At 42.3% G+C, this 14,282-nt stretch overlaps 1 protein-coding gene across 1 annotated transcript in view; it reads left to right on the top strand.

Annotated features, from left to right (window-relative positions):
* The window catches only part of wdr18 (WD repeat domain 18), a 90,627-nt gene extending 77,336 nt beyond the window's left edge, over positions 1–13,291 (top strand). The window contains exons 9-10 of the mRNA XM_024421108.2: positions 3,672–3,740; positions 11,099–13,291. Of these exons, the coding sequence (XP_024276876.1) occupies positions 3,672–3,740; positions 11,099–11,227 (198 nt within the window). The 3' untranslated portion in view covers positions 11,228–13,291. The remainder of the gene's footprint in view (positions 1–3,671; positions 3,741–11,098) is intronic.
* The last annotated feature ends 991 nt before the right edge of the window (positions 13,292–14,282 follow it).

The following is a 14,282-nucleotide window of genomic DNA, read 5'->3' as shown; positions in this document are numbered from 1 at the left end:
GAATTTGGCGTACTGCATTTCAGCGGGTGTTGATGAAAATGATCCCGCTAAAGGGATGGGTGCGTCAAGAAGTTAATGCAGGGAAACTTAAATCCGTTTTGCCTAATTTCTACCAGCATGTTACATGTGCAACCAGAGAGAAAAAAAACTCTGGTCACTGACAACAATGAGACGGCATATAGGGAGTAGGTCAGAGTCCTGGCAGTGTGGTGCCAGGATAACAACCTCTCCCTCAACATGATCGAGACAAAGGAGATGATTCTGGACTACAGAAAAGGAGGACGGAGCACATTCTCATCAACGGGGCTGCAGTGGAGCAGGTTGAGAGCTTCAAGTTCCTTGGTGTCCACATCACCAACAAACTAACATGGTCCAAACACACCAAGGCTAAAACTCATCAAATCCCATTGTGATGAGGAATTTCCTCATCTTTATCAAGAGAGTCAATAATTTCAGACCCCACTGTATGTCTGATGTAGCACAACTATGTGGAATTCCTGTCATTTGTATCACATGGTTTTTTCCAGACGCAATAGCCCTAGGTTTTACTTTCATTTCTTGTCTGGTACACCTAGGTAAAGTATAGGCCTACTGTGTGGAATGTTGTGCACTAATTTGTCCCAGTCAAATTAGGTGCAATTAAATGACTCTAAATGGTTATTTTATTCCTTCCATAATTAGAACTCTGTTCAAAGTCTGTCCTTGAAATAAACAATTTATTGCGCTCCACTTTCTGTACCCAGCAGCAGAATGGAAACCAAAAGTGGTGAATCCAGGATAGAACAAATCTTAATTTGAGGGGCGGGGCTCTCAGCTGTTATAATACCTGTTCCGCTCTAAACGAGGACAGAGCTGTCATCGTTAACTGGTTGAAATTCTTGTAGATTAACGGATTTATCAAAACTATTCAGGCAAAATAACAACGAAGGCTTTCTTGTAGGACAATATTAAATGAAAAGGTAAATATTTTTGCTATACCCTACTGTACCCTACTGATTTTGCGCTAGCATTCAGGCCTACCGCTAGCAATCATGCCTAGCGGTAGGCCTACATAATATAAAATGCCATGTTAATTCATAGTTATTACAATTACGTTCTTGTTGGGCACCGATTTACTTTTGATATTATAAGGGCCATCAAATACATTTTCAGTTTAATTCATTTTCAGGTAATACAATCTCTATCATGGACCTTACCATCACATTATTAAATGGGGAAAAACACTCCCTGAGTGTGCATACAGGGAATGTTGTGCACTAATTTGTCCCAGTCAAATTAGGTGCAATTAAATGACTCTAAATGGTTATTTTATTCCTTCCATAATTAGAACTCTGATCAAAGTCTGTCCTAGAAATAAACAATTTATTGCCACCACAGTGGCGGATCTCAGAAGTCTCATCAACCAACATTTTGAAGTGCCAATTGCCATGCAGAAGCTAAAAAGTAATGGGCAGGATATCCGTGACGATTCAAAAACTTTGAGCCACTATGGTCTGCAGTCCAGGATCCAATGTGTGTGTGCGGATTACAAAGCCTGCTACGATTCAGATTTCCCTGAATAATGTGAAACCCTACGATGTGATGCCGGCTGAGACCGTGCCCCAGTTCAAGATCAAGGTCTATCATGTGGAGCAGGTCCCTGTGGACCGACAGATATTGCTCTTTGGGGGAAGGCAGCTTGAAGATGACAAGACACTGAAAACACTCTGACATCAAACAGGACAGCAACATTTTCCTAACTCTCCGTCTTAGGGGAGGCTGAAGACAACTGAGTATCATTGACCTGAGATGCAGTATGAAGCCCTTAATTTATAATGCATAAAACACATCTATATAGGGAGAACTTTATCACAGTATCACCACATTTTTGAAATGTTAAAGCTTTAAAAAGCATGACCTATATGAATATTTCAATTCGATTTGTAATCAATTAAATAAAAATGTATTGAACACCTATAATTTACTGTTTCTTTTTTCATAGCCCCAATTTAAAAGGCACGAAAATTAAACAAAGTTGTGATTTTCATTTATGAAATGGTTCAATCTAGAACAGCCTGGACTAATGAATGTCAAATAATTTGGTAAGTAAGATACGGAGCTGCTTCTTTGACCTTTTTTATATAGTTAGTCTCAACCTGAATAAAAATTAACTAAAACAGAGCAATGCACATGAAGAAACTAAAGGCACTGTAGTTTGATGAAAACCTTGCATTGTTTATCCCGATTCTGTATAAATTAGTTCCATTCAAGGTTGGGACAGTTAATGTTATTAATGTGCTTTGGCTCATCTGTTTTGCTTCACTTAATTTATACAAATATACATTTTATCGATCGAGAATGTATAGCGTTCCATGCATTTTCTATTGTTCAAATGAAATTGATCCTGTTGCAAGGGAGTGATACTCATTTGATGTTTTAGGATTTCATCAGTGTGGTTTATGTCAACTGCAGTCCTTCACCACAGCTCTAATTTGTCTGATTTGCTACAGTGGCATTCAAAGTCCTACCCTTGTAACATGCTCCAGCTCCCACAGGACAGGTTACTCAACATTTAATAAAGGACTGATGAAGAACTGGGTATGTCTGGTCTAAATTCATGTCGCAATTTGGGTTATTTGAGTTCAATAGGATGCCGCATTTTAATTTTAAAACATTTTACGATTATTTGACCAGGTAAGTTGACTCAGAACTCATTTTACAGCATTTACCTGGGGAATAGTTAGAGGGGGAATGAATAAGCCAAATGCATGCTGGGGATAATTAAGTGGGCATGATGGTTTGAGGGCCAGATTGAGAATTTAGCCAGGACACCTGGGTCAACTCCCCTACTCTTACGATTAGTGCCATGGGATCTTTAGTGACCGTAGAGCGTCAGGACACCCATTTAACAGCCCAATCACTGCCCAGGGGCATTGGATTGTTTGTTCTTTAGATCTTTACCTCCTACTGGCCCTCCAACACTACGTTCAGCAGCATCTGTTCTCCCATCCAGGGACAGACCAGGACCAACCCTGTTTAGTTTCAGAAGCAAACCAGCAGTGGGGTTTTGAGTTGGTATGCCGCTTGACCTGTGTAACGCCCCCCCTGCACTTTTCAAAGACTGATGCAGTAAATATTTGGTCACTATAGATTTCCGTAAGTGTTACTCTTTTTAGATGAGGTGATTATTTCCAATGAGACTTAATGATTGTTGTATTCTGGCCTGTTTATTCCCACGCTCCCTCAATTTTACTAACCTGTGTTTTTTTTATGGTAGTTAGCTACCTCTGAAGACCTCCCCACAAGATAACTCTCCCGAGACCAGAGTCAGAAACCACTTCTCTACACCGCCATGCATAACTCCTACTCGTGGGCGTGTAGTCTTCGCACCTGAACCCTTCCCACCTCCGTTTCAACATATTGTCCATCCGCTTCAGCTTTATTGACCCGTGCCGTAAAATAAAGTCAGAACTCCCACACAGTTTGGTGTCAGCGGACGGGGCGGTACATTGCAATTGTGATCCGCTCTGTAAATCTGGGGAGCGGGATCACTCCCCTTGTTGTTATTGTCTGGTATTGTCATTGTTGGCCCTTTGTTGGCATTGTCACACTCACGCCACTATCCACTTCTGGATTTGACTTTGGACATGGCCTGTGCACCTTGTTTTGACTGTATGTTCTCTCCCTTTTAGGCCCAAAAGGAGACCTATTTGGAGAAAGCAGACAAACTCTACTCCATCATGAGTGCCGTAACAGACAAGGTAAGTGGGCAGGTCCATGCAAAATGCACGTCATTACACAATACAATTCCCCATAGATGTTATTTCGAATATCTGTGTTTGTCGACGTAAGGTTAGTGAGCAAGTCAACATCATCTCAGGGGGCCATGTGACTCAGCATTCTACACCGCATCATGTTCTAAGGGTGTTAGATGTATGTAAATGCTATGCACAGTGCTTTCAGAAAGTGTTCCCACCGTTGACTTTTTCCACATTTTGTTGTTAGAGCCTACATTTAAAATGTATACTATTTAGTTTTTTTGTCACACAATACCCCATATCAAAGTGGAATTGTGTTTTTAGATTTTTTTCTTCTTCAAATTAATTTTTGAAATAAAAGGAGCAATATCTTTGGTCAATAAGCACTCAACCCCTTTGTTATGGCAAGCCTAAACTTGTTTAAGGAGTAAAAATGTGTTAGAGGTTGTATAATAAGCTGCATGGACTCAGTGTGTGAAATATTGTTTGATGTGATTTTTGAATGACTACCTCATCTCTGTACCCCACACATACAATTATCTGTGAAGTCCCTCAGTTGAGCAGTGAATTTCAAACACATATTCAACCACAAAGACCAGGGAGGTTTTCCAATGCCTCGCAAAGAAGGGCACTTATTGGTAGATGGGTAAAAAAAAGCAGACATTAAATATCTCTTTGAGCATGGTGAAGTTATTAATTACACTTTGGATGGTGTATCCATACACCCAGTCACTACAAAGATACAGGCATCCTTCCTAACTCGGTTGTTTAAGAGGAAGGAAACCACTCAGGGATTTCACCATGAGGCCAATGGTGACTTTAAAACAGTTAGAGTTTAATGGATGTGATCGGAAAACGGATGGAAAAACACCATTGTAGTTATCCCACAATATGAACCTAATTGACAGGGGAAAATAAGAAGGAATCCTGTACAGAATATAAACATTCCAAAACATGCGTCCTGTTTGCTACAAGCCCCATCAGTGAATGTTTCTGAATGGCTGAGTTAGATTTTCAAGTAAATGTATGTAAAAACTATGGCAAGACCTGAAAATGGTTGTCTATCAATGATCAATAATCGATTTGAAAGAGCTTGAAGAATATTGACTAGAATAATGGGAAAATGTTGCACAATCCAGGTGTGGAAAGCTCTCCGTCTTACCCAGAAAGACTAACAGCTGTAATCGCTGCCAATGGTCGTGCTACAAAGTATTGACTCTGGTTGGAATACTTATGTAAATGTGATTTCTTTGTTTAATTTTCAATACATTTGAAAACAATTCTAAAGACATATTTTCACTTTGTCATTATGGGGTATCGTGTGTAGATGGGTGAGATGATAAAAAAATAAAATAAAAAATACATTTTGAATTCAGGCTGCAACACATCAAATGTGGAATAAGTCAAGGGTATATGAATACATTCTAAAGACACTGTAGTCGCTGCAGGTAAACATTTTTACAGGCTCCTTGCCAGAAGGCTCAGCGGAAGACTCTTCATTATTACCCTTTAACTCCTCACAGCGTTACTTGCACTTTGCTCTGACATCGACAAAGGCCACGATAAGAAAATACAGCTGTAGCTACTACTTGCCAGCTCATACATACTTACACCACAGTGTGTCAACATACTGACTGTAAGAGAGGAGAGACACTACCGGCTATGGCGTCAGCAAAGGTCAATATTACAATATTGTGTCTTATCTGGAGACTTGGTGTATCCATCCGTCTCATATCCTTTCTTAGCTAGGGAGAGTGGATTTCATATCTGGAGATCATGACTGAAATGAACAGGCTTGTCAATATGATGCACCTCGAGATTGGTTTTCATTATAAAGACCACACAGTCAGTTAAAGGCTCAGTTAAAAACCAAAGTTGTCACTGGCCAAAAATCAGTTGTAATTTCTACCTGGAGTTTCAAATTAAAATGCATCGGGCGGCAGGGTTGTGGTTAGAGCGTTGGACTAGTAACCGGAAGGTTGCAAAAACCCCCAAGCCGACAAGGTAAAATCTGTCGTAAAAGTTAACCCACTGTTCCTAGGTTAAAAAAAGAATAACTGAAAAATAAAGGTAAAATAAAGGTTAAAAATAAAAAAAAATAAAAAAAAAGTGGGACTCATAGATTAGCATGCGATCTCTATATTAAACAGGTAGTATGCTACATTTACTTACATTTGGTCATGTAGTGTACCATACTATGTGGACACCTGCTCATCGAACATCTCATTATTAAACCCCCCCCCATGCATAGATAATAACAGAGTAGCAGCAGCGTGGAGGGGCAGGCAATGCAAAAAGTCTGGGAAGCCATTTGATTAGCTGTTCAGGAGTCTTATGGCTTGGGGGTAGAAGCTGTTTAGAAGCTTTTTGGACATAGACTTGGTGCTCCGGTACCGCTTGCTATGCGGTAGCAGAGAGAACAGTCTATGATTAGGGTGGCTGGAGTCTTCAACAATTTTTAGGGCCTTCATCTGGTATAGACGTCCTGAATGGCAGGAAGCTTGGCCCCAGTGATGTACACACTACACTCTGTCGTGCCTTGCAGTCAGAGGCCGAGCAGTTGCCATACCAGGCAGTGATGCAACCCGTCAGGATGCTCTCGATGATGCCGCTGTAAAACCTTTTGAGGACCCATGCCAAATCTTCTTTGCCCTCTTCATGGCTGTCTTGGTGTGCTTGGACCTTATTAGTTTGTTGGTGTGGACGCCAAGGAACTTAAAGCTCTCAACCTGCTCCACTGCAGCCCCGTTGATGAGAATGGGGGCGTGCTTGGTCCTCCTTTTCCTGTAGTCCACAATCTCCTTTGTCTTGATCACGTTGAGGGAGAGGTTGTTGTCCTTGCACCACATGGACAGGTCTCTGACCTCCTCCCTATATGCTGTCATAGTTGTCGGTAATCAGGCCTACCACTGTTGTGTCCATCAGCAAACTTAATGATGGTGTTCGAGTCGTGCCTGGTCGTGCAGTCATGAGTGAACAGGGAGTACAGGAGGGGACTGAGCATGCACCCCTGAGGGGCCCCTGTGTTGCGGATCAGCGTGGGCGATGTTTGCTTACCTACCTGTACCACCTGGGGGCGGCCCATCAGGAAGTCCAGGATCCAGGTTGCATGGGAGGTGTTTAGTCCCATGGTCATTCGCTTAGTGATGAGCTTTGAGGGCTCTATGGTGTTGAACGCTGAGCTGTAGTCAATGAATAACATTCTCACATACAGTTGTGGCCAAAGGTTTTAAGAATGACACAAATATTAATTTTCAGTCTGCTGCCTCAGTCTCTTAAGATATTTTTGTCAGATGTTACTATGGAAAACTGAAGTATAATTACAAGCATTTCATAAGTGTCAAAGGCTTTTATTGACAATTACATGAAGTTGATGCAAAGAGTCAATATTTGCCGTGTTGACCCTTCTTTTTCAAGACCTCTGCAATCCGCCCTGGCATGCTGTCATTTAACTTATGGGCCACATCCTTCACTGATGGCAGCCCATTCTTTCATAATCAGTGCTTTGAGTTTATCAGAATTTGTGGGGTTTTGTTTGTCCACCCGCCTCTTGAGGATTGACCACAATGGGATTAAGGTCTGGGGAGTTTCCTGGCCACGAACCCAAAATATCGATGTTTTGTACCCCGAGCCACTTACTTTTGCCTTATGTCAAGGTGCTCCATCATGCTGGAAAAGGCATTGTTCGTCACCAAACTGTTCCTGGAAGGTTGGGAGAAGTTGCTCTTGGAGGATGTGTTGGTAACATTCTTTATTCATGGCTGTGTTCAAAGGCAAAATTGTGAGTGAGCCCACTCCCTTGGCTGAGAAGCAACCCCACACATGAATGGTCTCAGGATGCTTTACTGTTGGCATGACACAGGACTGATGGTAGCGCTCACCTTGTCTTCTCCGGACAAGCTTTTTTCCGGATGCCCCAAACAATCGGAAAGGGGATTCATCAGAGAAAATGACTTTACCCCAGTCCTCAGCAGTCCAATCCCTGTACCTTTTGCAGAATATCAGTCTGTCCCTGATGTTTTTCCTGGAGAGAAGTGGCCTCTTTGCTGCCCTTCTTGACACCAGGCCATCTTCCAAAAGTCTTTGCCTCACTGTGCGTGCAGATGCACTCACACCTGCCTGCTGCCATTCCTGAGCAAGCTCTGTACTGTTGGTGCCCCGATCCCGCAGCTGAATGAACTTTAGGCTCCATCTCAGTGCTAGAGGCGTCGCTACAGACACCCTGGTTCAAATCCAGGCTGTATCCCAACCGGCCATGATTGGGAGTCCCACAGGGTGGCTCACAATTGGCCCAGCATCGTTCGGATTTGACTGGTGTAGGCCATCATTGTAAATAAGAATTTGTTCTTACCTGAATTGCCTAGTTAAATAAATAAAATAGCCCTATTTGGTAAAAGACCGAGTCCATATTATGGAAAGAACAGCGCCAATGAGCAAATAAAACGACAGTCCATCATTACTTTAAGACATAAAGGTCGGTCAATATGGAACATTTTAAGAACTTTGAAAGTTTCTTCAAGTGCAGTCACAAAAACCATCAAGCGCTATGATGGAACTGGCTCTCATGAGTACCGCCACAGGAATGGAAGTGCCAGAGTTACCTCTGCTGCAGAGGATAAGTTCATTAGTTATCAACCTCAGAAATTGCAGCCCAAATAAATGCTTCAGAGTTCAAAGAACAGACACATCTCAACATAAACTGTTCAGAGTAGACTGTGAAGCAGGCCTTCATGGTTCAATTGCTGCAAAGAAACCACTACTAAAGGACACCAATAAGAAGAAGAAGAATTGCTTGGGCCAAGAAATGGACATTAGACTGGTGGAAGTTTGTCCTTTGGTCTGGAGTCCAAATTTGAGATTTTTGGTTACAGCTGCTGTGTCTTTGTGAGATGTGTTGTGGGTGAACGGATGATCTCCGCATGTGTATTTCCCACCATAAACCATGGAGGAGGAGGTGTTACGGTGTGGGGGCACTTTGCTGGTGACACTGTCTGTGATTTATTTAGAATTTAAGGCATACTTAAGCTGCAGAATGCTATGGTAGCCATGCTGGTATTTGCCAGTCCATCTGGTTTGGGCTTAGTGGGACTATCATTTGTTTTTCAACAGGACAATGACTCAACACATCTCCAGGCTGTGTTAGGGCTATTTGACCAAGAAGGGGAGTGATGGAGTGCTGCATCAGATGACCTGGCCTGTTCAAATAACTTGGACAACTGTTACTTTTGCCAAGAGCCACCCCCATCGTGTGCAACTAAGTGCAACTTTTGAGTGGAAATTCAAATAATAGATTGTGCCTTTTAAAGCCAGGGTCTGCTCTTCTGGGACTGTATGTTGGTTATGATTAGATCTCAGTATATCCCTGTCCTGGTGGCAGCAGCAACAGCTTTTCCTGTCCAATCATGGGCACTATCCAACCGCTCCCTTCTGGGCCCCCTGCTCCACCTTGGGCTCTCCAGCATTCCTCTCTTATCCTTGCCTACAAGGCCCATCATTTAATGGGCCTCCGGCTGGTGATGGTGGATTGCTTGCCTGATTCTCCTCTGGGATTGATTCTGCCTCTATACTAGATCCAGCACTGGGAGGGTCAACCCAGTTCTAAAGCTAATAAAAAAACATGGATGGCCCCTAATGTATAGGATTCAAAACCTCCCCCTCACTATTATGGCCATGTAATTTTAGCCTATGTTTGGAGAACATTCTGGCACAAAATGGCTGCCATGCATCACGCCGGTGGGTTGTTACACAGTGGACAGGGCGAGTTACCCCTAAACAATGTAATTCACTTTGGAACCTATTGAAAGGCGCTATATTACTTCAATCTATCATTATTACTCTTAAGTCTAATGAATCAGCACGGAACCTCTGCACCTCTGTGTCACTGCATCCACTCGACCAGCGTGTGGATGCAGTGTGTGGTCTTGCATGTGTGTGTAATTGTGTGTGCCAGGAAGGAGCAGGTTGGCACCTTATCCCTGGGCTCAGTGAGCCGCTGACGACTCCACCGCTCTGACACCCCCCCCCCAAGTGCCCTTAACCAAATTAGTGCCCCTAACTCATTTTAAACAGTGTCTTTAAGCTACAGACTTCTGGGTTGTACCATTTTGATACATTTCTTCTACATCTGTTGGTACCAAACATTAGTCTGTGTGATTAACTTGGGCTGAACTAGAGCTGTGTGTTTTAGACAAGGTGAGGATCCCGAAGGGGCCCGGGGACAAGTCTTTCTACAAAATGGTCTTTGAAGCTCAAACCATACAGACTCTAAACTATTAAAAGCCATCTATGAAAAGCTGAGAGACTCATGGTGTCTGTAATACTGTAATAAGCTCACATAGTCGCTATCACAAACTCCACACAGTTGTCACTGACTAGTTTGATATTAATTTCCAACTCAGCAAACAATGTCTGTACTTGCAGCATTCATATAAATCTTTTTTTTATCTGTTATTTGCTTTGGTGGACCTTGTTTTTTTGTGGACATTTGTCAATGAAACTCATTAATGCAACTGTTTGTCATATTGTTTCATGTTTTACTTGTTGCCCTGGAAAGAAAATGGTAAAACACTTAATTGTGAGGCTAAATATAAGGGCTGGACATGCAGATAAATGGAAGTCAGATAAATGAAAAGCTGATTTTTGTTGGGGTCTCGGTACTGATATGGTTAAGTGGATTAGTCTCACTCCATCCAAAAAGGGAAGCCCTCACTTGCTCCCACAGGCAAGACCAAAGCACCCAGCCCGGTACATCTATACCCAAGAAGGCAGGCAAACGAATAAATAAACTGAGTACGGGCAATAGTTCTCCTCTCCCCTCCACTCTTTAATCTTGGGAGGAAATATGACAAATATGGACCGCTGTCATCCAACGGCTGCCTGTGCTGCAAATTTGGCCACAATGGGAAATGTCAATATGTGACTCTGCGAAATTAGGGAGGTTTTTCAAACGAGATTTGATGTTCCTCACCCCAAGTGTTCAACCCACCGCCCCGGCACCCAACTCCCGAAATGGGCAGTGGGCTTTCCTTGGGGAGCTAGGTTTATTCTTTGGCAGATTGTACCACCACTGAAAATGAATTCCCCCGCTCATTTGCACACAATGGAGCCTTTAACTCCAAATACATCACATTACCATAAATATTGGAGAGGTTTCATCCTTTTGTCGATTTTGATTAGTGGGTCTATGAGAGAAAAGAAATATGTCCCCCGTTTTAGAATCCGCTGATACCTGAGGTAGTAGATTGAAATGTTCTGTGTCTACCAATGTGTTTGCTTAACCCCAATGTATCTAATTTTACACTCTCACTTTCCTTCTCTCTTGCTCCCCCTCTCTCTTTCTCTGTTTACTGTTAAAACTACAGAGTGTGTTTGGTGATGGCGAGAACACCAAGGTGCGTGTATCGGAGCTGGAGGAGGAAGTGAGAACGCTGAAGAAGGTTAACAAGGACCTGTACGACTTCTCCACACAGCTCCTCACCAAGCCCAGCTAGAGAAGAGCCACCACCCCTGGCCACGGCTCCCCCATCCCACCAGCAGGGACCCTACTAGGGGGAGGGAAGACACTGCAAGCCCCCCCTCACTACAGACCGGTAGGCTAGGGAAATATAAGTTAGTGTGTGTCATTCATAGTATTTGTTTTGTAAGGGAGAGTGTATGTTCAGCAGGACTTCAGGTGTTAAAGTTATACCATGGACCGCATTGCTTGTATCATGATCCCTCGCCATATTTAGGATAAAGGAGTTAATTTAACATGAAAAAAACGTGCTCACCTTGTTTGTGCGACATGTTCAATGTTAGCCACAGGCTACTTGCAGTAGTCAAGTGCAGCCAGATAGAGCGACATAATTGATCTTAGCGCTATATTGACATTCCTTGACCACCTCAACTCGCAGCCCTGTTCCTTCACACTCATCACCACTGCCTATAAGGCCAAAAATCCCATCAGCCAAAAATCGGTGTAACAGTATCCAGGTACTGCCCTCTGACCTTTCATCCTTTTTGTAATCTGGCTAACCTCAGATTCCTGCATTATCCTCTCCTTTTTATTTTTGTTTAACTCGGCTTGGCCACGTTCTATAGCATTCAACCAGTTAATAGATGAAGAGAATTTGTGTGACAAGGACATGATGTGCACCCAGGTGTGTTTGGCTTAGCATCGATGAGGCTGGTGTTAATTTCAGTCGCACAATAGTTATGACCACCATGGTTCATAGGTCCCCTTCACCTTCTGTCAAGCAAAACTGTTTTCCCATTAGCAATATGCACATACTCTGTGTTAACCTGTTTGGCTAAAAACAGCTCAAGGCAGGAATATCTCAAAGAAAATGGTGGTGTTAAAAAACAATACGGAAGAGTAGAGGAATATGTTTGATTAACCCTGAGGAATTAGCCTGAAGACTGTGTACAGTTTTTCCGTGCCTGTAGCAATCATGGATTTGGTTGTGCAGTGCCCAGCAACGCTATACAACTGCAGAATCAGTTTTCAGAATCCTCCAGAAATCGCTCTTCCTCTCATCACTGCTAATTCTCCACCCGGGGCACTAAATTAGAGGCAGCGACATAGAAATAGTGGTTGATTTTCATCTTTTTCTCATTTGCCCGCTTTGATGAGATCAGGACAATGTGTGTGCCTCTTCGGTAGAGAAGAGGGAACTGATAAGGACAGCAGCCCTCCTGTCCAAAGAGAGCCATGGCTTTAGAACAGGGATTGGCAACTCTCCTTTTGTAGGACCGTAGTTGTAAAAAATAATCTCAATTGGGGTCTCAATTTACTGTTAAGAGTCAGAATAGTAGAATACATAAAGTGCCATTTCAAAATGTGGTTTTGCATCAGCAGTTTTCCTCTTATGTCAGTCACTGACAGTCACACAATTAGCCTATGTCAGCTAACATTTTTCAGATTGGTAAATTAGTCCAGCCAGCCATATAAACGTGTTCTAATCATAGTTGATTTAACAACCGGAGGGCCCCCCTTTGATTTTGTTAGTCATTCTAACTCAGATATCATATTATAAACTGCAAACATTTGTATAGCAACTATGGCAACGTGTAGAATTGCAGGAAATTGGCTGTAACTGCCAATTTTTCTCCGCTGCATGGCAAAATTCATAGAATTACATTGGGAAGTAATTGCTACGCCCCACGGCAAAATGTGTAGAATTGCAGGAAATTAACTCTAAAACTTCAATGTTTTGTCTCTGGTGTCAAGGGGGGACTGCAAAAATGTTTTGATTGCAAGGTAGGCAGGGACCCTTAACACAATTCCACTTAGGGCTCCCAAAAGGCTAAGGCCGGCTCTTGACTGCATGTGTGGGTATGGATGTGGGTACACAGACCCACGAGCCACTGCGGCCTCTCATGGTGGGGGGGGGCCAGGCCAGTGAGATGGCGCTTCTGAGGGTTGGAAGAGTGAAGTGTTCAGTGTGGGGGATTAATTGTTTTGTTCCTCTAATAAAGACAAACAGACCAACTGGATTTGTACTTTTTTGTGTTTTTGTATGCTTGTGTTTTTGTACCTTTCTGAAATCATGGGAAATAAAAACAAAATATGCACATTTGTTGTTTCTTGGCCCTTTTTTGCGATTGACCCGCTGTGAAAGATTGGGAAACTATTACTCCTGTATGCTTAATACAAGGACACAACTACGGAAATAGCCTTGTGCTAAAATTAAATCATTGAATATAATGTATATTCATCAAAATGGAAGAAATATACATTTTTGTCAAGTGCATAGAAAAATCGAATGGAAAATTGTCTCGCTGAAGAAAGAACCCCATTTCAAAAAAGGTATTTTATCCTTCCTCTTGCAGATAGTTTTTTTACCTTAACATTCGGAAGGATGCTTATAGAATTATGAGTACCTGACACTCCCAGTGGAGAATGGACACTTAAAACACAGCAGTAAAGAAAGCCAGTAAACAAATTACCTCAAGATTAGAGATGAGACTTACATTCACTCCTAGTTCCTTACCTACAGTGCCTTCAGAAAGTACTCACACCCCTTTTTCCAGATTTTGTGTCACTGGCCTACACACAATACCCCATAATGGCAGTTGAATTATATATATTTGACAAATTAATACATTTAAAGCTGAAATGTCTTGAGTCAAGTATTCAAGCCTAATAAGTTCAGAAGTAAACATTTGCTTAACAAGTCACATAACTTGCATGAATCTGTGTGCCATAAGTGTTTAACATGCTTTTTTAATGACTACCTCAGCTCTGTACTCTGTACACACTTATCTATAAGGTCCATCAATCGCACATGGAATTTCAAACACAAAGACCAGGGAGCAAATAAGGGCACCTATTGGTAGAAATAAAAATGTAAAAAGCAGACATTGAATATCTCTGAGGGTGGTGAAGTTATTAATTACACTTTGGATGGTGTATCAATACACCCAGTCACTACAAAGATACAGGCGTCCTTTCTAACTCAGTGGCCGGAGAGGAAGGAAACCGCTCAGGGATTTCACCATGAGGCCAATGGTGACTTTAAAACAGTTACAGAGTTTAATGGATGTGATAGGAAAAAACTGATGGAT

The sequence above is a fragment of the Oncorhynchus tshawytscha genome, linkage group LG05 (genome assembly GCF_018296145.1).
Source record: "Oncorhynchus tshawytscha isolate Ot180627B linkage group LG05, Otsh_v2.0, whole genome shotgun sequence".
NCBI lineage: Eukaryota > Metazoa > Chordata > Actinopteri > Salmoniformes > Salmonidae > Oncorhynchus > Oncorhynchus tshawytscha.
The sequence above is the reverse complement of the archived record's forward strand: the minus strand, read 5'-3'. Positions and strand labels throughout refer to the sequence as shown.